This window comes from Lepidochelys kempii, chromosome 1, assembly GCF_965140285.1.
Source record: "Lepidochelys kempii isolate rLepKem1 chromosome 1, rLepKem1.hap1, whole genome shotgun sequence".
In the NCBI taxonomy this organism is placed as follows: domain Eukaryota; kingdom Metazoa; phylum Chordata; order Testudines; family Cheloniidae; genus Lepidochelys; species Lepidochelys kempii.
In genome coordinates this window covers 112,064,668-112,086,802 of record NC_136380.1, presented here as the reverse complement: position 1 = coordinate 112,086,802, position 22,135 = coordinate 112,064,668, and the positions used below count along the sequence as shown (strand labels likewise).

At 45.7% G+C, this 22,135-nt stretch overlaps 1 protein-coding gene across 3 annotated transcripts in view; it reads right to left on the bottom strand.

The window, feature by feature from the left end:
• The window catches only part of SLC9D1 (solute carrier family 9 member D1), a 71,931-nt gene that overhangs the window by 44,196 nt on the left and 5,600 nt on the right, over positions 1-22,135 (bottom strand). For 2 of the 3 annotated variants that reach the window (XM_073350459.1, XM_073350468.1), the window contains exon 2: positions 16,957-17,480. In XM_073350459.1, coding sequence (XP_073206560.1) covers positions 16,957-17,403 — 447 coding nt within the window. In that variant the 5' untranslated portion in view covers positions 17,404-17,480. Of the gene's footprint in view, positions 1-16,956; positions 17,481-17,670; positions 18,284-22,135 lie in introns of those variants that run through there. The other variant, XM_073350477.2, reaches the window with a different exon arrangement.

Below are 22,135 nucleotides of genomic sequence, written 5' to 3'. Positions count from 1 at the left end.
AAGGACAAACTGTAGAAAAAACAAGTTAGAGATCAACTGTGGTAAAGTAAATAAGGCTATAAACTGAAAACAGATTAGCTACATCTGAACAGTAACACAAAAGATCTCTGATCACTTGAAGGACAGTTGGAGGCAGAACTTCTGTAATATTTATCCAGAGAGTCCTTTACTATTCCACCCTTGCCAGAGCTTTGCAAATGCCCCAATCCTGCAATGGAGTAGAAGGAGCCATCTGCAAGGAATGGCAGGTGGGTCCATGAAAACAGGGCTGGCCCACACCATTTTGGCACCTGAGGCGGGGAGCTCAAATGATGCCCCCATGACTTGACTTGCTTGGGCCAAAACTTTGAAACGTCTCAATTCTGCCTTCTTCCTGTTCTATTCCTCTCATGGTACTGCTCTGCTACCTACCCCAATAAAGGAGAACAACTTAAAATGCCTTGTTCAAAAATTAAGTAACATTTAACTTTCAAACGCCTGAACAGTAAATGTAACTTTTCTTGTCTGCATACTAAACACTGGCATTTTTATCTGTTTGAATAATCAAAGTGGTCCTTTCCATGCCTTCTTGCTTGCAAAGATTTGAACTGCTTCCTGAAGGTCCCCAGTCTGGGCCAGCTCATGATCTATGGAGATGGTTGCAGGCCAACCAGCCTCTCCTGTGTCATTATGGAGCATAGATGTGTTTTGATTAACTTCAGCTTGGAGAAGCTGCATTCTCCACTGGCAATTGTTACAAGAAATGTTAGAAGTATGCGCAGAGCGACAAAAGCATTTGGAAAGAGGGTGGTCATCTTCTTTGTGCACATATATTCCAGAAAAGCCTTTGGAGTTGATCCTGCTGAAATGTATCTTGAAAGGGCTTTCAGTTCATCACCTAAATCACTCGCATCAATATCGCGCATGTCATCATGTGTCAACGCTGTCTCTAGTGCCTTGCTGGTGTAGGTCTTCTTCAGGTATAGCGAGGAGTTTTGGAATATCATACAACACCCCAAATACACTACTGTGTTCCTTGAGCTGCATGAAATGTTGTGCCTTACAGTCAGTTGGAGAATCTAGCACCTGGTTAAAGAATTCAACTTTGAATTGTTGTTTGGAGTCTCTTATGGGATTATCTCGTGCCGCGTAATCAAAATGCCTCCTTCTTCAGTTACTCTTATATTCTTGAATGGGTAGGAAAATAGCTTCAGTGTGAAGTTCCTCTGCCAACTTCTGTGCCCTCTTCAGAAAGTTTTGAAATCCCTCTTTTGACCGGTAAGACCGTACGTATGACTTCGCTTTGCCCAGTTGTTCCGTTGCTCCAGATATATCAAGGTCAACACCTTGGATTCTCTTGCTTACAACATTTATTTCAAACAGTATGTCATGCCACAATACTAAGCTACACAGAAATCTGAAGTTATATATATTTCCCTTTGCCACTGTTCTCCCACAAACAGTTCCTGTCATTGCCATTATGGAGGATAATGCTAATTATGGCATCATCTATCTTCCCAATTTGGTGTTTGATAGGCTTTATCGCCTCCACTTGACTTTCCTGTCGTGTGGCACTCAGTGGTTTCAGTGTCAGAGAGGATGTTCCCAGATGTTTCTTCAAAATTTGCTATCGACGAGTTGATGCAGAGAAAAATACATAGACGCTTTGAATTACATTAAAAAATTCAGCAGCCTCACTGGAAGCTGATGCTGCATCACTGACCACCAAGTTCAAAGAATGAGAACTGCATGGGACAAAAAAGCTCGACTGTTAAACTCTCGGATCCGTGTCTGCACTCCTCTGTTCTTTCCTCTAATGTGGCACCATTATCGTAGCCCTGACCTCTCATGTCAGCTATCGCAATTCCCGTACCTTCCAGCTTTTTAAGAAGCACATTTGTCATACCAGCTCCTGTAGTATCATCAATGTTAATAAATTCTAGGAAATGCTCTCTGACAGTCACCATTGCAGGGACATTTTCACTAGGTTCTGTTGTTGTTACAGAACGCACCATTAAAGTCATTTGTTCCGTATGGCTGATGTGAGGTGTGCAGTCCAGAATAAAGTAATATCTTGCTGACTTCAGATCTGCCACAATCTTCTGTTTGACTTTTGTTGCCAGTAACTGTATGAGCTCATTTTGAATTGTTTTTCCAAGGTAGTGGTGTGTGTACATTTCTTGGGTAGGGACTCTTTTTAGATGCTCCTGGTGTACACCATCAAACTCAGCCATCAGCTCCACAATTGTAAGGAAGTGTCCATTGTTTGGCACATACAGCTGATCTGAAGTGCCACGCAGTGCTAGGTTTTGGGTAGCAAGCATTCTCACAATGGCAATGAGCCTTTTCAGAACATTTTGCCAGTAAAGAGACTCTGATGCAATCTTCTCTTGATGCTGATCATCTATGGTAGCCTTTAACCTTAGTCTCATCTCAAGCTCTTTCCACCTATGGAATGCTCTCTGGTGATTTGCTGCCTTCTCATGGCATGTCAGATTTCTAGCCAGATTTTTCCAGTCCTTTGTTCCTGTAGAACCCAATGTGGCTGGAACATTAGACTGGAAGAGTCTGCAACAAAAACAGTAGGCAGCATTTTGAGTTTTTGAGTACATAAGCCATGGCCTCTCCACTTTGTCACCATTGGGGATTTCACGCCAGTAATGTGTTGGATGGAAACTTCTATTTTCATTGTCTTTGGGGAACATGAAGTTTTTCACTTGCTGTGGTCCATGCAGTACAAGGAAGTCCCCCAGGCTACTGCTCAAGTGGGTCCACAGTCCTGAATCATCTAGACTTAAGAAACTAAACTCAGCAGCAGCTGTTTCTTGTGCCTCCACCACACTCTTCTCTGATCTACATGCAAATTCCTGAAGAAAAGTGGTTACATCCATTTGAGATGGAGATATGGATGCTGCAGTAGCTGCCAGGTCACCTGCACTCTGACTAACTGGAAGATCAGGCATTTCCTCACCACCCACTGGGGCCGGAAGGCTCACCATAAACATTTGTGTCTATGTATCTCAGGAGAGCTCCTTCCTGCTTAGATAGAAAAACTTCCTTTGCTTTCTTTCTTTTTCTGAATGCTGCTCCAGAGTGATGTTTTCTTCTTTCACTCATGACTGCTGTTCTGTGCCAGCTATAGTGGCTCTCACTCAGTTGAAGGGGACAAATAAGCAGGCTGGTAGCAGGGCCTGAGTAAGGGAAGATATCAGCGACTTAAGGGCCTAACTGGCTCCTACTACTTCAGTTGGCTGCCTGTTCTCCTCAGGTGAGTTCAGGGAAGCAGCAGGAAACAGGAAGCTCCCTGAGAAGCTGGTGTTAATCAGTCCAGGCACCAGGGGTGCTAGAGAGGTACATAAGAGGCTCCTCCTCCTCTCTCTCCCTGCAGCTCCTGCTGCTTTCTGTTATTCTCTCACCTTTTCTCCTTCCTCCAGCACAGCACTCCACCATCTCTGTGCATCTAGAGCAGAGAGAATACATATGCACCAGCAGTAGATAATTTTCTACACTCTGGGTTCTAGTGGTGCCCCCGAACAGTCTGGCACCTGAGGTGGCTGCCTCAGGTCACCTCATAGTAAGGCCAGCCCTGCATGAAAAGCAAGTGCTGCTTCAAAGCTGCTGCTCTGACCAGACCTAGTCAAAAGCATAGGACAGTACACACTGCACGGTGCCTCACATTGGCTAGAATGAGACACCAGACCACAAAATGGCAGAATCTGCACCAGTATTATCTGCACTTGAAAAATTTACACCACCTACTAGCCACAGGACTGAACACCTAGAGATAGATATGCAAAATGAGGATGTAAGGTCTGAGGCATTTTTCTGAAGTCATATTAGGAGAGGAGCAGCCATAAGCCAAGAAGCACAAAGTCACATCCTCACATTCCTTCCAAATTAGAACGATAAAATCATAGAATATTAGGGTTAGAAGAGACCTCAGGAGATCTAGTCCAATGCCCTGCTCAAAGCAGGACTAACACTCACTAAATCATCCCAGCCAGGGCTTTGTCAAGCTGGGCCTTAAAAACCTCTAAGGATGGAGATTCCACCACCTCCCTAGGTAACCCATTCCAGTGCTTCACCACCCTCCTAGTGAAACAGTGTTTCCAAATATCCAACCTAGACCTCCCCCACTGTAACTTGAGACCATTGCTCCTTGTTCTGTCATCTGCCACCACTGAGAACAGCTGAGCTCCATCCTCTTTGGAACCTCCCTTCAGGTAGTTGAAGGCTGCTATCAAATCATAGAATCATAGAATATCAGGATTGGAAGGGACCTCAGGAGGTCATCTAGTCCAACCCCCTGCTCAAAAGCAGGACCAATCCCCAATTAAATCATCCCAGCCAGGGCTTTGTCAAGCCTGACCTTAAAAACTTCTAAGGAAGGAGATTCTACCACCTCCCTAGGTAACGCATTCCAGTGTTTCACCACCCTCCTAGTGAAAAAGTTTTTCCTAATATCCAACCTAAATCTCCCCCACTGCAACTTGAGACCATTACTCCTTGTCCTGTCCTCTTCCACCACTGAGAATAGTCTAGAACCATCCTCTCTGGAACTACCTCTCAGGTAGTTGAAAGCAGCTATCAAATCCCCCCTCATTCTTCTCTTCTGCAGACTAAACAATCCCAGTTCCCTCAGCCTCTCCTCATAAATCATGTGTTCCAGACCCCTAATCATTTTTGTTGCCCTTCGCTGGACTCTCTCCAATTTGTCCACATCCCTTCTGTAGTGGGGGACCAAAACTGGACACAATACTCCAGGTGTGGCCTCACCAGTGCCAAATAGAGAAGAATAATCACTTCCCTTAATCTGCTGGCAATGCTCCTACTAATACAGCCCAATATACCGTTGGCCTTCTTGGCAATGAGGGCACACTGCTGACTCTCATCCAGCTTCTCGTACACTGTAATCCCCAGGTCCTTTTCTGCAGAACTGCTGCTTAGCCAGTTGGTCCCCAACCTGTAGCGGTGCATGGGATTCTTTCTTCCTAAATGCAGGACTCTGCATTTGTCCTTGTTGAACCTCATCAGATTTCTTTTGGCCAATCCTCCAATTTGTCTAGATCACTCTGGACCCTATCCCTACCCTCCAGTGTATCTACCTCCCCCCCAAGCTTGGTGTCATCTGCGAACTTGCGGAAGGTGCAATTAATCCCATCATCCAGATCATTGATAAAGATGTTGAACAAAACTGGCCCCAGGACCGACCCCTGGGGCATTCTGCTTGATACCAGCTGCCAACTAGACATTGAGCCATTGAGCACTACCCATTGAGCCTGACAATCTAGCCAGCTTTCTATCCACCTTATAGTCCATTCATCCAATCCATAATTCCTAACTTGCTGGCAAGAATACTGTGGGAGACCGTATCAAAAGCTTTGCTAAAGTCAAGATATCTCTCATCCACCGCTTCCCCATATCCACAGAGCCAGTCATCTCATCATAGAAGGCAATCAGGTTAGTCAGGCATGATTTGCCCTTGGTGAATCCATGTTGACTATTCCTGATCACCTTCCTCTCCTCCAAGTGCTTCAAAATGGATTCCTTGAGGACCTGCTCCACGATTCTGGTGGGGACTGAAGTGAGGCTGACCAGTCTGTAGCTTCCTGGATTCTCTTTCTTCCCTTTTTTTAAAATATGGGCACTATTTTTGCCTTTTTCCAGTTGTCCAGGACCTCCGCCAAACGCCATGAATTTTCAAAGATAATGGCTGATGTGATTGCAGAGCCACTTGCCAACTCCCTCAGCACCCTTGGATGCATTAGATCTGGACCCATTGAGTTGTGCACGTCCAGCTTCTCTAAATAGCCCTTAACCTGTTCTTTCACCACTGAGGGCTGCTCACCTCCTCCCCATCCTGTGTTGCCCAGTGCAGCAGACTGGGAGCTGACCTTGTCTGGGAAGACTGAGGCAAAAAAAGCATTGAGTACTTCAGCTTTTTCCACATCATCTGTCACTATGTTGCCTCCCGCATTCAGTAAGGGTCCCACACTTTCCCTGACCTTTTCCTTGTTGCTAACATGCCTGTAGAAACGCTTCTTGTTACCCTTCACATGCCTTGCTAGCTGCAACTCCAATTGTGCCTTGGCCTTCCTGATTACACCCATGCATGCTCTAGCAATATTTTTATACTCCTCCCTAGTCAGCTGTGCTAATTTCCACTTCTTTTTGAGTTTAAGCTCAACGAACATTTCACCGTTAAGCCAAGCTGGTCGCCTGCCATATTTGCTATTCTTTCTGCACTTCTGGATGGTTTGTTCCTGTGCCCTCAAGAAGGCTTCTTTAAAATACAGCCAGCTCTCCTGGACTCCTTGCCCCCTCATATTAGCTTCCCAGGGTATCCTGCCCATCAGTTCCCAAAGGGAGTCTAAGTCTGCTTTTCTGAAGTCCAGGGTCCATATTGTGCTAATCTCCTTTCTTCCTTTTGTGAGGATCCTGAACTCAACAAATCTCATGGTCACTGCTGCCTAGGTTGTCACCCACTTCTACTTCCCCTAACAATTCTTCCCTGTTTGTAAGCAGCAGGTCAAGAGGAACACTGCCTCTAGTCGGTTGCTCCAGGACTTGTACCAGGAAGTTGTCCCCAACACTCTCCAAATACTTCCTGGATTATCAAAACAATGTAATATTGGGCTGTTAAGAAGGACCCCTCCTAATAGTACCAACCATCATCAGATAAGCAAGGAATCTCTTAAAATGTTTAAAGAAAACTTTGTTTGATAGCATTCTAATCTGGCAAAGAATCACTTAACAACAGTGGTGGGTGTGAAATTTCTACTTCTTTATTGTTTTGCTTTTATGGTCCCCACTTCTCTATTGTTTATCTGTATGGTTTCTGTCTGGTTCTTTGATTGTTTCTGTCTGTTGCATAATTAATTTTACAAGATTTAAATAAACTGAAGTGGTGGGGTATGATTGGGTAAAGAATTATTTCACAATATGTTAGGATTGGTCAAAGAATTCTTTTGTAATATCTTAGTAAACTGATTTGTTAAGGTATAGCTAAGCAGGACTCAAGTTTCACTACATAAACAGGCTGAAGAAAGAGACCAGCTTGGAAGGAAAAAGAAAGGAAAAGGGAAGGAGGAGGAAAGACCTAAAAGAAGAAGATCTCACCCCACCCCTCCACCAAGAGGCAGCCTAAAATCAGAGCTGCTAAGAATCCTTTGCACAACCACTTTGACATGCAGCAACCAGAACTGAGATGAGATGGACCTTGCCGGGCCAACAGGGAAAGTCTGCCTACATGATCAGGATTGGTGAGCATAGCACTTTATGCTTAGCATGTGTATTTTGCTTGGTAATTGTTAATAAATAGATTATAAGGCTATTACTGCGTAAGGCTCTTTCACTGGTAAAAAGATCCTGCAAACCCATAGACAGGGCCATTCCAAGCTATTCTGGGGCCCTACACAGCTCCCCCGAACGGGGGAGGAGAAGGAGAAGACCTCTGGGGGGAAGTGGGGAGAGACGGACTGGCCCCAGGCCTCCGCTGGGGGAGGGGGCGGGGCTGGCTTGGGGGGCAGGGGGGGAACCGCCCCCCAGCACTCAGCAGCAGTGCAGCAGGGGCTGGGTTGCTGTACTTCCTGCCGCCAGTGAGTGTGGGCCCAGCCCTGCTGCAGTCCTCAGGGGCGGGGCTGGGGCACGGGCAGAGCAGGGGCAGGAAGAGGTGGGGCTAAGGCGGAGCAGGGGCAGGGGCCATGGGAAGAGGCATGGCAGGGGCTGGAGCAGCATGCAGCTGCACAGGGCACCAGAAAATTTGGTGCCCCAAATTTCCTGGTGACCTACGCAGCTGCGTACGGGTAGGGACGGCTCTGCCCACAGAAGAGTATGCCCTGAGCCCTAGGAAGTAGGTAAGGGTGTGTGCCTTTTGCCTAGAGCCCTACGAACTGAGAAAGGGTAGGGGTGCCTAAATCAACTGGGGTACTCCTTGAGCCTTAGGAACTGGGTAAAGGTGAGTGCCCTAGAGTGTGTGCGTAACAAGAATGGGACCCATAGGTGCCAACTTTTCCTGGCACCAGTGGGTGCTCAACCCCTCCCACCCCGACGCCACTCCCACCCCGCCCCCATTCCAACCCCTTCCCCAAAGTCCCCACCCCCTCTCTGACCCTATTGGACTCCTTCCCCAAATACCCGCCCTGGCCCTGCCTCTTCCCCAAGCATGCCGCATTCCCCCTCCTCCCCCCCAGTGCTTTCGCAGTGACAAGCGCTGGGAGCTAGGGGGAGAAGAGGAGCCATGGCGCACTCAGGGGAGGAGGTAGAGGCGGAGCGGAGACAGAGGTGAGCTGGGTCGCGGGGGGCAGGGAGCTGCCAGTGGGCGCAGAGCACCCACCAATTTTTCCCCATGGGTGCTCCAGCCCCGGAGCACCCACGGACTTGGAACCTATGATGGGACCCATCAGCAAGATTTAAGGGCAATCCCCTGCTGAGAACCCACCCTCTGCTGTTAGGGAAAGGGGAGAGTGGTAGAATTACTATTAGTATATGTCCCTGGACCCTGCTTGGCAGCTTTATCTTTTGTATCAGCATCTGGCTAGTAGGTGCCTGGTAAAACTGAAGTTACTGAAAGATAGAAGGACCTTTCAGTCACTTCTCTGTCCTCCATAGTTTTCTGCTGTAAGAAAGAGTCAAAGGCAGAAGAATGGAAGACATAAGAAGCCTCCAGTACTGCACCCTGTCCCAGCCTTCTCTTTTGGCTCGCCTCTGTGAATAACAAACTTTTTTTCAATTAACAACAATATGAAACTGACATGACACTCAGGAGCTAGAAGCTATATGCTTCAGCCTACTAAGAGTAAGAGGTGAAGACAGTAGGCCACAGACACCCAGAAGTTTGGCTTTTGCAGCTAACATCCCACTGGGAAAGTGAAAAAGTGCTTTCTAGAACAAATCAATATTAACCAAGGAATTCACACATTTAATACAAATAAACTAGAACAAAACCGGAATAATGTGCAAACAAGTAACCTTAAACCTACCTCATGTAAACTTTGCTCTCTTTTCAACCACCATTTTCCAGAGTCATCTCTCATTATTCTGCTTTATAAAAGATTGTTAAATCACCATACTAATATTTTACAAATATAAGAAAAGGGAGGGTTTAAAATAATCTACTTGTCCCAAGTGAGTAGTAAGCTTGACATGACACACAAGGGGAACACCTTCCACTTCAGCAGAATCTAAGCTTTCTTAAAAACAAAAAAAACACGCTTCTAGATTTGATAGTTCTAAAGAATCTTCAAAATGTGACTAAAATGTAATATAATGCAGTGATTTATTCCCAAGCCTGCAGACAGATCTCTCCAGTACCTCTTTAGCTACTAGTACCTTTGCCAAGCAGCAGGAGAGTGAAATGTGTAAGATTCTTATTAGCTTCACAGTTGCTATTTAAAACTAGATCCGAAGGGAAAACTGATGTTTTAGTTTGTTGACAGTTCCAAATAACTTTAAAAAAATCTTTTAGAGTCAGACGAAAGGTGTCATTTTAACTGAGCTTTTTTTAAAAAAAAAAAAAAATTTTTAGGGTTTTTTGTAATTAAACTTGAGACAATTTCTAGATAAAAAGTCATTTTGAATCAAAAAATAAAAAGTTTAATTTTTAAAATGTCAGAGAAACATTTTGATTTTTCATTTTTTTAAAAAACTAGAACAGTTCACGAAATGGTTTGGTTGATGTGAATGTGCATTTTTTCACCTAAAGATGTTTTGTACAGCAGTGAAATTGTCAAAAATCATGTTAATTTCATAACGATTACCACAGCTTCAGAAAGCTATATGCTGCAGAGGCCATCTCCTGCACTTCCATTAAGCACTGGCATAGAGACATGCTAAGGGCTTGGTTGGAGAACACTGTGTTCAAGGTACTCTCTGCCAAACTTTCCATACCCCTCATTCTTCGTGTTTAGAGAACAGACTCTCTATGAGTGTCTCAGCTTGCATCCTACCCTGTGTTCACATCACCCCTTGCACCTCCTTCTTGGATACCTCAGTCTCTTGCATCATCTATGCCAGTGGTCCTCAACCTTTTTGGGCTCAGGGCCTATTTATAAATGTTTATTGCCTGTTGTGAGCCATCAAATAGTCTGGGGATAGAGGCCCTGGGGCAGAGCCATAACTAGGCATTTTAGCGCCCAGGGCAAGCAAGCATATTTGCACCTCCTACTAGAGGTGATGATAGGGGATGGGGGGCGGGTACACGGGGTCATGTGCTCACCCCACCCCCAGGTTTTTTGGTTGTGACCCCCCGCAACCCAGTCAGGCTGGGTGGCCCGCTAAGGTGAGTCGGGGATGGAGGTTGTGATGCAGGCAAACCAGCTTAGATTAAAGTCAATAGGCAGTTCACCTGTCTGTGAACCTCAGAGGAACGTCAAGAGGTATTGTAACGTGCAAAGCAACTCACTCATAACATCTGTAAAAATATTGTAAAATTTGATCTGTTAATTTTGGCAATATCCTGTTGCTTATTTGTTATTAAGCATGCCCTATAGTGAATAACCCTAGATCATAAGAAATACTAATGTTATTGTATCCACTTGGCTATGAACCTATTGGTTGCTAAGGTTATTGTATCCACTTGTTCGACTAGAACAAAGCCACACTGTGTTTACATGGCACAGGTAAACTTAGTGTAAGTGTAAACTTACACTAAGTTTACCTGTGATTGTTGTCTGTATACTTAATTAATCCTGGAGCAATATTGTGTGTTAGTGATTAGTTGTGAATTCATTTGATGCGTAAAACTGCATGAAAGCTAAATGTTTTTGGCTATCACATTGTTCCCGTTTATCTATATCCATTTGTCTAAAGTTGCTCAGCAAGGAGGAACATTGTTGAGCACACAACACCTATGCTTTGAAGTCAAAGGGAAATCTAGGGACACATGCTGTGCTAAAAACACTTCACAGGCTATATTCTACTATAAATACTGGATGCTGGGAATGATCCTGACATCTTTGATCTTTTTGGATGCTGTCTGGTAGCTTTCTAGATACAGACAGAGTTCCGCAAATCCGCTTTGGAAAAACCCTGAGAGAATTTGTGAAAAGACCCTATGAGACTGGCAGATTGCTACATCACTGCTTTTATTTTGAACCTAAAACCCCTAATTCACCTGAAATGTATTTTATTTGCTTTAAACTTGCTATGACTCTCATTGCTTTTTCCCAACTAATAAATCTTTAGTTTTAGTTTATTAAAGGATTGGCTACGGCAGAGGTCGGCAACCTATGGCATGCGTGCCAAAGGTGGCACGCGAGCCAATTTTTAATGGCACACTGCTGTCTGCCAGGGACAGCAGCTTACAATTAAAAATCCTGCCCGCCCCCTCCCACCACTCTCTCCTTACAGGGAAGGCAAGCTCCCGCCCTCAGCGTGCTGGGTTCTTGCCCCTCCTCCCCCCTGCGGCCAATCAGCTGACGGCCCTTGCTATGGAGGGGAGAGGGAAAAGCAGAGCCGCGGTGCTCTCTGCTCCGGGACGTTGGGGAAAAGGGTGGAATTGGTATATCCCCTCCAGCCCCCAGCCTTGAGCCGCTCAGGGCAGGGGGCTGGGAGCACCCCCACCACCCCAGCCCTCTGCCCTGACCCCTGCACCCCCACACACCCTAGCCCCGTGCCCTGACCCCTGCACCCCACACATCCCCACCCTGAGCACCATATGGGAGCTCCTGCACACACACACACGCACACCCCCAGCCCTCTGCCCTGATCCCTGCACACCCCAGCCCCGTGCCCTGATCCCTGCACCCCGCCCCCCAAACCCAGCCCTGACTCCGGCACCCCCCACACATACCCAGCCCCCCATCCTGACTCCTGCCCCCCCACAGCCCGTGCCCTGACTCTTGCACCCCCACATCCCTACCCCCACCCTGAACATCAAACAGGAGCTCCTGCACGCACACACACACACACACACACACACACAATCCCACCTGCACCCCTCGCACCAAATGGGAGCTGCCCAGGTAAGTGCTCTACACCCAAACCTCGTGCCCCAACCATGAGCCCCCTCCCTCATTCTAGCTCCTGGCCAGACCCTGCATCCCAATCCCCAGCCTGCTCCTTCACCCCCAGCCCTGTTCTCAGTGCACTCCCACCCTCAGCTCAGTGCAGAGAGAGGAAGAGAATGGGCCAGAACCAGGGAGAAAGTAGGTACCTACTCTGTATGGACAGGGCCAGGACCCCAGACCGGCAGCGGGCTGAGCGGGACCGGCAGCTGGGACCCTGGATGGCAGGAGCCGGCGGACGGAACCCCAGACTGGCAGCGAGCTGACTTGCTCAGGGGTCCTGGCCACCGGCCCCGCTCAGCCTGCTGCAGGCCCTGGGTTCTGGCTGCCGGCCCCTTGCCAGCCAGGGTCCCAGCCACAGGCCCCGCTCAGCCCGCTGCCGGCCTAGTTGAACAGAAACCCAGGCCAGCAGTGAACTTAGCGTGCCAGCGGTGTAAGATCAGCATTTTAATTTAATTTTAAAGGAAGCTTCTTAAACATTTTGAAAACCTTGTTTACATACAATAGTTTAGTTATAGAATATACAGACTTATAGACAGAGACCTTCTAAAAAGCGTTAAAATTTAGTATTGGCACGCAAAACCTTAAATTAAAGTGAATAAATGAAGACTCGGCACACCACTTCTAAAAGGCTTCCGACCCCCGGGCTGCAGCATTGCCTTTGGTGAGATCTAGAGCATATTCTAACCTGGGGAAAGTGACTGGCCTTTTGGGGCTGGAAGTAACCAAATGTGGCTCCACAGTAAAACTAATATAGTGATCCCGGAGGACTATACCACCAATCTGGGGTGTCCGCCCTGATTTCTGACAGTCAGACCTGAGTTTGGCACTCTTAGCAGTGAGCCACTCCAGACACCAACACAGAGGTGATGCTCCCTTTCCAAGCCTTGGCCCCACCGAGCCCCACCACACACCCTGGATGGCTGCCCCGCTCTGGTTGCAGTCCTGCCCTAGAATGGTTTCAGTCGGATCCTGTTGAGTTCTGCCTGACACACCCCACAGTACTGGCTCCTGCAGCTCCTGTGCTGTGGGGCTGACTGGACTTGGCTCTTTGCTCTGGGTATTGCAACCTCCAGGGTTGCAGCACTGCTCAGGTTTGGCCCTGCCACCCTCAACTGGACCAAAATTTGTGAGAGTGAAGTTGTGACCTGGCTCACAGGGTTGTTTTCCTTGCCCCCTCTCCAACCATTATTGTAGAAAATATAATCAGAAATATTCTGATGTTTACAAGATAGGAGGGAAGAAAATGGGAGTGAGTTGTCGTGGAAGGGAGCAGACGAGAGGAAGAGTATCTAGTTCACAAGAGAATTAGATAAATTCACGGAAACTAGGTCAATCAATGGTGGGCAAACTACAGCCCAGGGGCCACATGCAGCCCTTCAGAAGTTTTAACCTGGCCCTTGAGCTCTAGCCGGGGAGCGGGATTCGGGGCTTGCCCCGCTCCATGAGTGCCGTGGCCAGGAACTGCGGCCAATGGGAGCTGCAGGGGCGGTGCCTGCGAACAGGGCAGCGTGCAGAGCCACCTGGCCCTGCCTCCGCATAGCAGCTGGAAGAGGGATATGCTGCTGCTTTTGGGAGCTGCTTGAGGTAAGTGCCCCCCTCCCGCACCCTGACCCCTTGCCCCAACCCTGATCCTCCTCCCATCCTCCGAACCCCCCTGCTCCAGCCCGGAACCCCCTCCTGCACCCTGAACTCATTTCTGGCCCCACCTCAGAGCCTGCACCCCCAGCCAGAGCCCTCATCCCGTCCTGCACTCCAACCCCCAATTTCATGAGCATTCATGGCCCGCCATATAATTTCCATACCCAGATGTGGCCCTCAGGCCAAAAAAAGTTTGCCCACCCTAGCCTCTATTTGCCAGAAGCTGGGAATGAGCGACAGAGAATGGATCACTTGATGATTACCTGTTTTGTTCATTCCCTCTGAGACACCTGGCATTGCCCACTGTTGGAAGACAGGATACTGGGCTAGATGGACCTTTGGTCTGACCCAGTATGGCCGTTCTTATGTGGTTGAAGTGCCATTCATTCAAATTTGCCTACCCAGGCTCCGATCATCATGACAGCTGGGCCAAAGCTGAATGGTGCTGAGACCCCAGAGGTTGCAGTGCCTGGAGCAAGGAGGTGAGCCCAGCCAGCACTGTGGGACTGGAACCGCTTTGAAACATTCTGGTGACTCAATTTTGGGTTCTGACCTATGGGCTGAGAAACCCTGATCTATGCCCCTGTTCTGCCTCCAGGTCTCCAGCACTTACATCCCCTGCAAGGATTGCCCAGTCACATAAGCCATGTCCTCCTCACACTCTTCCCCTCTTCTCCGCCTTCCACAACAACTCACTTCCATTTCCTTCCCTCCTATCTTGTAAACATCAGAACATTTCTGATTAGATGGAGAGGGGGCAAGGAAAACAAGAGGATTACAGTGAATGTGCCCAAGGAAGCACGGCATGTAACTCCACTATAATGGCACTTTCTCTGGATGGGAGACTGTGACAGGGTCAGTGGGGTATAAGCTGACCTGTAAGACTGCTGAGCCCTCCAAACTCACCAACCTGGGCTGGCTGCCTCTCACACAGTGATGCTGATGTCAAGCTACAACCCTCTGACAGATTCTGCATTCACACCGCCGTCCACAGGCAGAGACGCACCCAACTGAGTTACATAAATGATCTCCCTGCCACTTATGAACCATCAATAAAGGATCCAGCCAATTCCCCCAGGTCTCCAGCACTGCACCCCAGAAATACACCATCTTGCACTGCTCAAGGTTCTCTTGAGCAATGCAAACCCATTAATAAGTTTGCCACTTCCTCATAGAAAAGTGGACATGCACCAGCCTTTGTAATCTGAGCTGAGATTCCCCTAGCATTTCAACCAAAAACACACTGTTTTAGGTAAATTATAAAACAGATGTATTAAGTACAGAGAGATAGATTTTAAGTGATCATCAGTAACAGGCATAGAGAGCAAACTTGGTTACTTAAACAAAAATAAACTCTCAGTCTAAATTCTAAGTTAAAGAGACTAAGCAAGATTTGAATCAAGCAGTGTCTCACCCTGACAGCTGGTACAAGCAACTGACAGTTCCTCAATACCCAGACTGAGCCCTTTTCCAGACTGGGACCAAATTTCACAGTTCAAAAAGTCTTTTCCTTCCAGAAGATTTTCCAGGTGTTGAGATGGGGGCCGGGGGGGGGGGGGGGGCAGAGGCCCAGTGATGATGTCACTGTCTTTTTACACCTTCTTCTAGCTGCTAGAAAGATCCTTGCAGTGGCATTGGGGTCAGTCAGTTCCCATTGGTCAAGCAGTCTCCATTGTGTACGTGCCTTCTGTAAGGAGCCTCTGGGATAGTCGCAAAAAGAAAAGGAGTACTTGTGGCACCTTAGAGACTAACCAAATTATTTGAGCATGAGCTTTCGTGAGCTACAGCTCACTTCATCGGATGCATGCCGTGGAAACTGCAGCAGACTTTATTTATACACAGAGAATATGAAACAATACCTCCTCCCACCCCACTGTCCTGCTGGTAATAGCTTATCTAAAGTGATCATCAGGTGGGCCATTTCCAGCACAAATCCAGGTTCTCTCACCCTCCACCCCCCCACACAGCAGGAGAGTGAATTTGTGTGGGGGGGTGGAGGGTGAGAGAACCTGGATTTGTGCTGGAAATGGCCCACCTGATGATCACTTTAGATAAGCTATTACCAGCAGGACAGTGGGGTGGGAGGAGGTATTGTTTCATATTCTCTGTGTATAAATAAAGTCTGCTGCAGTTTCCACGGCATGCATCCGATGAAGTGAGCTGTAGCTCACGAAAGCTCATGCTCAAATAAATTGGTTAGTCTCTAAGGTGCCACAAGTACTCCTTTTCTTTTTGCGAATACAGACTAACAGGCTGTTACTCTGAAATCTGGGATAGTCGATTGTTTTCTTAATGGGCCATCAACGTCCATCTGGCCAGTGATGGGTGCTCCTTTGTCCTTACTGAAAGTTTCATTGTCAGTCTCCCCCAACCTCACAACATATTTCAATAGCACATATTGCAATACTTCATAATTCCACAAACACTGATAGTACATACAACCCAACAGGTTATTAATGTTCAATAGATTAAGACTTTTAAAATGATACCTCGCCAGGCATGCATTTGAACCAAACATATCCTAATCATATCACAGTAGTGAATATGGGGTTCCAGGGTGCTACTTTGAGGTAGAGTGTCACAGAGACCTGCTTTGGCTCCCCAGAGAGCAGCCCTGCTCCGACAAACTTTTCCCACAATCTGAGTAAGTTTCCGAGACCTGAAGAAGAGCTCTGTATAAGCGTGAAAGCTTGTCTCTCACCAATAGAAGTTGGTCCAATAAAAGATATTACCTCACCCACCTTGTCTCTCTAAATTTTGCCAGGTCTGTTGGACTGGGGCTCTCTTTGGTAAACCTTAACAGATCAAGGTGAGGCTGGAGAGCCACAATAGTCAGTGAAACACTCATGCTTCACTATCACACTTCTGTGCTTTAAAGTGATTATTTTATAAAGAAGGCAATCTCAGTTGCCTTGTCTTGACACAAAGAAGTGCAGTTACGACACAGAATGCTATATTACTGCCAAAGTATATGAACAGTCTCACCTCTCATATTCCTTTGCCTTCTAAAGTAATGCTCGGGTTGGGAGTTACAGGGGTTCTCAGACTGTTTTTTATAACTAATTATTAACCTTCTCTAAATTTCAATAATGAATATTTTTAACTCCCTGTAACTACTACATTACTTCTAACTTATCTGAGAACAGATTTACTGCTAGCTTTGCTCAAAATTCCATCTCTACACTAGGAATAAGTGTTGAAAGTTTGGTATAGATCCATATTTTTCATACAAAACAAAAGAATTTAAACCTCTTTTTAATCATTAGAAATCCCTATGAAACCTTCACCATATTACCCTCCATAATGCATTAGTAAAATTGGAAAGTACTACCTTTATTGCAGCTTCTCTCAAGGCCTCCAATCGCTGTCTACTACTTTCTTTCATGTTTACAACATCTTTGTAGTCACCTTGAAGGGCTCTTTGGAGTCCATGGATTGCTTGAAAGACTGAATTTTCACTTTCATTCAGCTCCTTCTGGAAAATTTCAAATGTGTGCACCTGAAAAAGTTTCTCTTCATCTGACAGCCCCAAGTCCTTCTCCACTGATCTTATTGCATTTTTTAGTTTGTTGAGAACCACATTCTTTTGACGAAGGAGCCCAGATAGCTTTCTGCAGTTTTCTAAGACCCATTGTTTTCTCTGTGTGACAGCAGCACCTTTCCCACGATGCAGCTTTATTGCATGCTTTACTACATCTTCATGCTCCGCAGTGTTCAATAACTGGCAGCAAAGCAGTGAAATCAATATCCATAGAGAATTTAATTCAGTTGCCTTCATTGTATTACTGTATACAACCAGGAACAGTCCAAAGCCTTCTATAACATGCTTTTTGCATTTCGAATATACATGTTGTGCTGAAAGATAATACACATTAGCTGTCAAACATGGTTCAGTATTGGGCCACTGGATCAAATCCAATTTAAAAAAAAAGTCTCAAATGAAGTGTGAGTTCTCCCTGATCAATAGATAGTCAAAACCACCAAATCTTTCTGGTTTAGCAACATTTTTATTTTCCTGGGCTACCGGTTCTCCAAAACATAATACCTTGCTTTAAATCCATCAAGCTGTAAAGCTTAGCAGTACCACACTGGTCACTCATGCTTCTTTTGGATGAGATGCGGACTGTTTCTTTAAACTTATTTGTTAAGCTAAGGGTTGGACTTAGTTACTAGTATGTAAGTTTGCTCTTTTTACAATATCCATGAACCATCTGTGGTTTTCAAGCCTACATTTTAAAAAAATATGCCATTGTCAAATTACGGATACCACCTCAACATATAATAGCTGCTCTATAGAAGATACAGAAAAACAAATTCTTTGCCTCAAAGAGACTACAAATAAGTCATATAAGACTACATGCTTGCAAAATTCTCATTTCACATAGGACACATAGCAATGAGATTTTCCTGACGTTTTGTCATTTCCAGCTTGAGACAGACTTGGACCAATTTCCCTAAGCTATCCCAGTATCTCTCAACATCATTTTTCAGTGCCTTTCTGAGGAAAACATTGTAAAATGTCAGTCAATATCATTTATAAACCAAACTCCTAGTGCTGATAATAAATAATTCAAAATAAACATTTAAAAAGATAGTCAAAGTTATGTGTCTTTAGCACTAACTATGGTAGGATTTCAAATAATGGACAAAGGACGTGCACAGTCTGCATTAGTTCAGAAATTATGTGCAAACATGGTACCCAATAAAGGCCTTAGATTTCCTTAAAAAAAAAAAAGTATTTGCCATCTAAACATGCCATTCTAGAATTGCAGAATTTAAATTTTAGCAAATTTCAGTAGAACAGGTAAATACCTGCCTTAATATTTAGCTGCAATTTTGAACTTTGGTGCAATAACCATAGTCAAGAAAGATTACAAGTACAAATAACTTGATCAGTCCAACTGAGACACCACCTCTCTACTCATGATACACTGCCAATTACAATGAGCACATTAATGATGCTAGCAGGGCTGTCCTTAGGCATACGCAGCATACTTGGCTGTGTAGGGCACCCGAAAATTTGAGGCACCATTCCCCTCACTGGCCATGGCTGGAATCCTCTCTTCTCTGGCTCCTCCTGCATACTGGGCCAATGGGCTTCCCCCCGCCCCCAATCCTGCCACCTCCCTCACTTGGTCCTCAGCTGGCCGGCAGAGGGCTCCAGTCTCCGGCTCTGCTACCCCAGCCCCGAGGAGTCCAGAGTGGCACAGCTGGTCACTGGCAGCCCAGCCCACCACCGCCCAGAGCAGAGTCCCTCCCTGGACCCTGCCTTCCTGCGCTGCTTGCTCTCTGGCGGAGACCAGGCCAGGAGAAGCGAAACGTCCAGGTGAGTCAGGGGGCGGTAGCTGGGTCAAGGAGAGGAGGGAACTTAGTGACAGTGCACTCACTGTCTCTCATGCTTCCCACCCACACACACACACACACACACACACTCTGTCTCTCATGAGTCACAGTTCCCCAATACAGATTGTCACACAGTCACACACACACCGTCAAGGTTCCTTCCCGACTCTGGACTCTAGGGTACAGATGTGGGGACCTGCATGAAAACCCCCTAAGCTTATTTTTACCAGCTTAGGTTAAAACTTCCCCAAGGTACAAACTATTTTACCTTTTGCCCTTGGACTTTATTGCTGCCACCATCAAGCGTCTAACAGATATATAACCGGTAAAGAGCCCGCTTGGAAATGTCTTTCCCCCCAAAGTCCTCCCCAAACCCTACACTCCCTTTCCTGGGGAAGGCTTGATAAAAATCCTCACCAATTTGCATAGGTGAACACAGACCCAAACCTTGGATCTTAAGAAAAATGAAAAAGCAATCAGCTTCTTAAAAGGAGAATTTTAATAGATGAAAAAGTAAAAGAATCACCTCTGTAAACTCAGGATGGTAAATACCTTACAGGGTAATCAGATTCAGAACATAGAGAACCCCTCTAGGCAAAACCTTAAGTTACAAAAAGACACAAAAACAGGAATCTACATTCCATTCAGCACAGCTTATTTTCCTCAGCCGTTTAAACAAAACAGAATCTAACGCATATCTAGCTAGATTACTTACTAAGTTCTAAGACTCCATTCCTTTCTGTTCCCAGCAAAAGGATCACACAGACAGAGAGAGCCTTTGTTTCTCCCCCCCTCCAGCTTTGAAAATATCTTGTCTCCTCATTGGTCATTTTGGTCAGGTGCCAGCGAGGTTATCCTAGCTTCTGAACCCTTTACAGGTGAAAGGGTTTTTCCTCTGGCCAGGAGGGATTTTAAAGGTGTTTACCCTTCCCTTTATATTTATCTCACACACAGAATCTGAAACACACTCTTTCATACAGTCCCCCAACACACACACACAGGCTCTCTCTCTGGCTCTCTCTCATACACACTCTCACGCATGCACACGCATACACACGTATTATTGTTATTACTGCTTGGTACTTCCTGTTAAAATGCTTGTGGTGAGCCAGGAGTGGCAAGGGGCTGCAGGCTCTGGCAAGATGCAGCCCTCACGTGACAGTGTGAGGCCTGCCGTAAGCCACTGCCACAGCATCTGCTGTGTACAAAGCTCGGGGTGTGTCAGCAATGGGGAGAGGTTCTGTGGGTCTGTGGGCAGGTGTGATGGCTGTGCCCCCTCGACACACTGGGGTCAGTGGCGGCGACTGGGGACCGCCTTCAGTGGAGCACAGGGTCACCAGTTTAATGCTGCGTAGGGCCCCATAAATCCTAAGGACGGCCCTGGATGCTAGGTCACTAGATATAAGAGAGGAGGAAGGGCTGGCACAGTGCTCTTCATAAGGGCCCTAAGCTTCTGGAATTCACTCCTATCCCCGTTCTAAATAGCTTAGATTTGTCAACTTTCAGGTCATGCCACAGGGACCTTTGCTTCAACTGGCCTATAGAAGAAAGATGGGGGATTGAGATATAAGCCAATGTATACATTTGACTGAGAGATTTACTACTCAGCAGATTGGTTTAACAAATTTTTATTAGGCAAAACACTTAGTAAGAAATTCTTATTTACTTACAAGTGGGAAGCTCATTAGGATAGTTTCACCACAAAGTCACCCCCAACACAGGAGCATATACAATTTCTGCTTTCCATTGTTTAGACTAACTTCTTTATATTTTGGAGGAAGGAAGGCGGGGAGGGTATGTTTATGTATTAGTTTATTTTTATGACAGGTTTCAGAGTAGCAGCTGTGTTAGTCTGTATTCGCAAAAAGAAAAGGAGGACTTGTGGCACCTTCAAGACGAACAAATTTGAGCATAAGCTTTTGTGAGCTACAGCTCATTCATCGGGTGCGTTCAGTGTATGCACTCGAATGCATCTGATGAAATGAGCTGTAGCTCACGAAAGCTTATGCTCAAATAAATTTGTTAGTCTCTAAGGTGCCAGAAGTACTCCTGTTCTTTTTATTTTTTTTTGTTAACTCTTTTGTCCTGTCAGCACAGGTTTTGTGCTAGTGCAAACCAATTTTTTCTAGCTTTGTGGCTACACTTTTTTTTAAACAAACTATTACTCTGCGTTTTTCTTACACAGGCACAATACTAAACATAATTAGTCTCCAATGTCTTTACACATGCACAGTTCTACTTAAGCTTAAGCTGTTAAAGGTTATCAAAACAGAGTCTTAAAAATCACAGCAGGCTTCAATCAGGCCTAAAGCATGCCTTCACTCACAACAATATAAATGTGCTAATATCTGACGCTGACCTTGTGTGCGGCAGAAGAGGTGTGAGGATTTAAAAAAAAAAAAAAAAAAAAAAATCACAAAACCAGAATTGTTGTTCAAATAATTAATGTGCTCAGAGCCCGTGAAATGAATGTTTCTTTATTATTCTAAATATTATATATACACACAAAGAGTGAAAAATATATACACACAGTGAAAAATATCTGCGTTTGTCATTTTTTAAAATTCTGTTTTTAAACCAGAGAAAAATTGCCAATAAGGCTAGAGTTTAAAGACCATTTGGAAGACAAATGTTTTTTAAGGAGCTTGAAAGATTTATACTTGTGGACGTAATATAGTGAGTGAGGGATTGGGGGCTCCAGGTAGCAGCATCATAGAATATGGCACAAATAGGAGTTTGAGAGTAAGAGGACATGAAGAGCATAGGTAGACATGGGTCTTGAGTGAGTGAACAGAGATGACTGGAAATATACGAAGGACCTGAGCTGTGGAGCACTTTGAAAACAAGGATGAGAAACTTGATTTGATTAATAGGGAGAGAAGAAGCCAATGAAGGGTCTTAAAATTGGTGGGTGGACCTGGGTATTATATTCCAAAATTAAAAACAAAACAAAAAAATAGTGGAAAGAATTACTATGGCTAAGGCTACACTACAGCTTAACTCAACATAAATTATGTAACTCAGGGGTGTGAATGAGCCACCCTCCCCATCGACATCACTTATGCCAACTTAAGCACTGGTGTGAACAGCGCTATGTCAGTGGGAGAGCTTGTCCTACTGACACAGCTACCACCACTCGCAGGGGCTGGAGCAATTAAGCTGTGCAG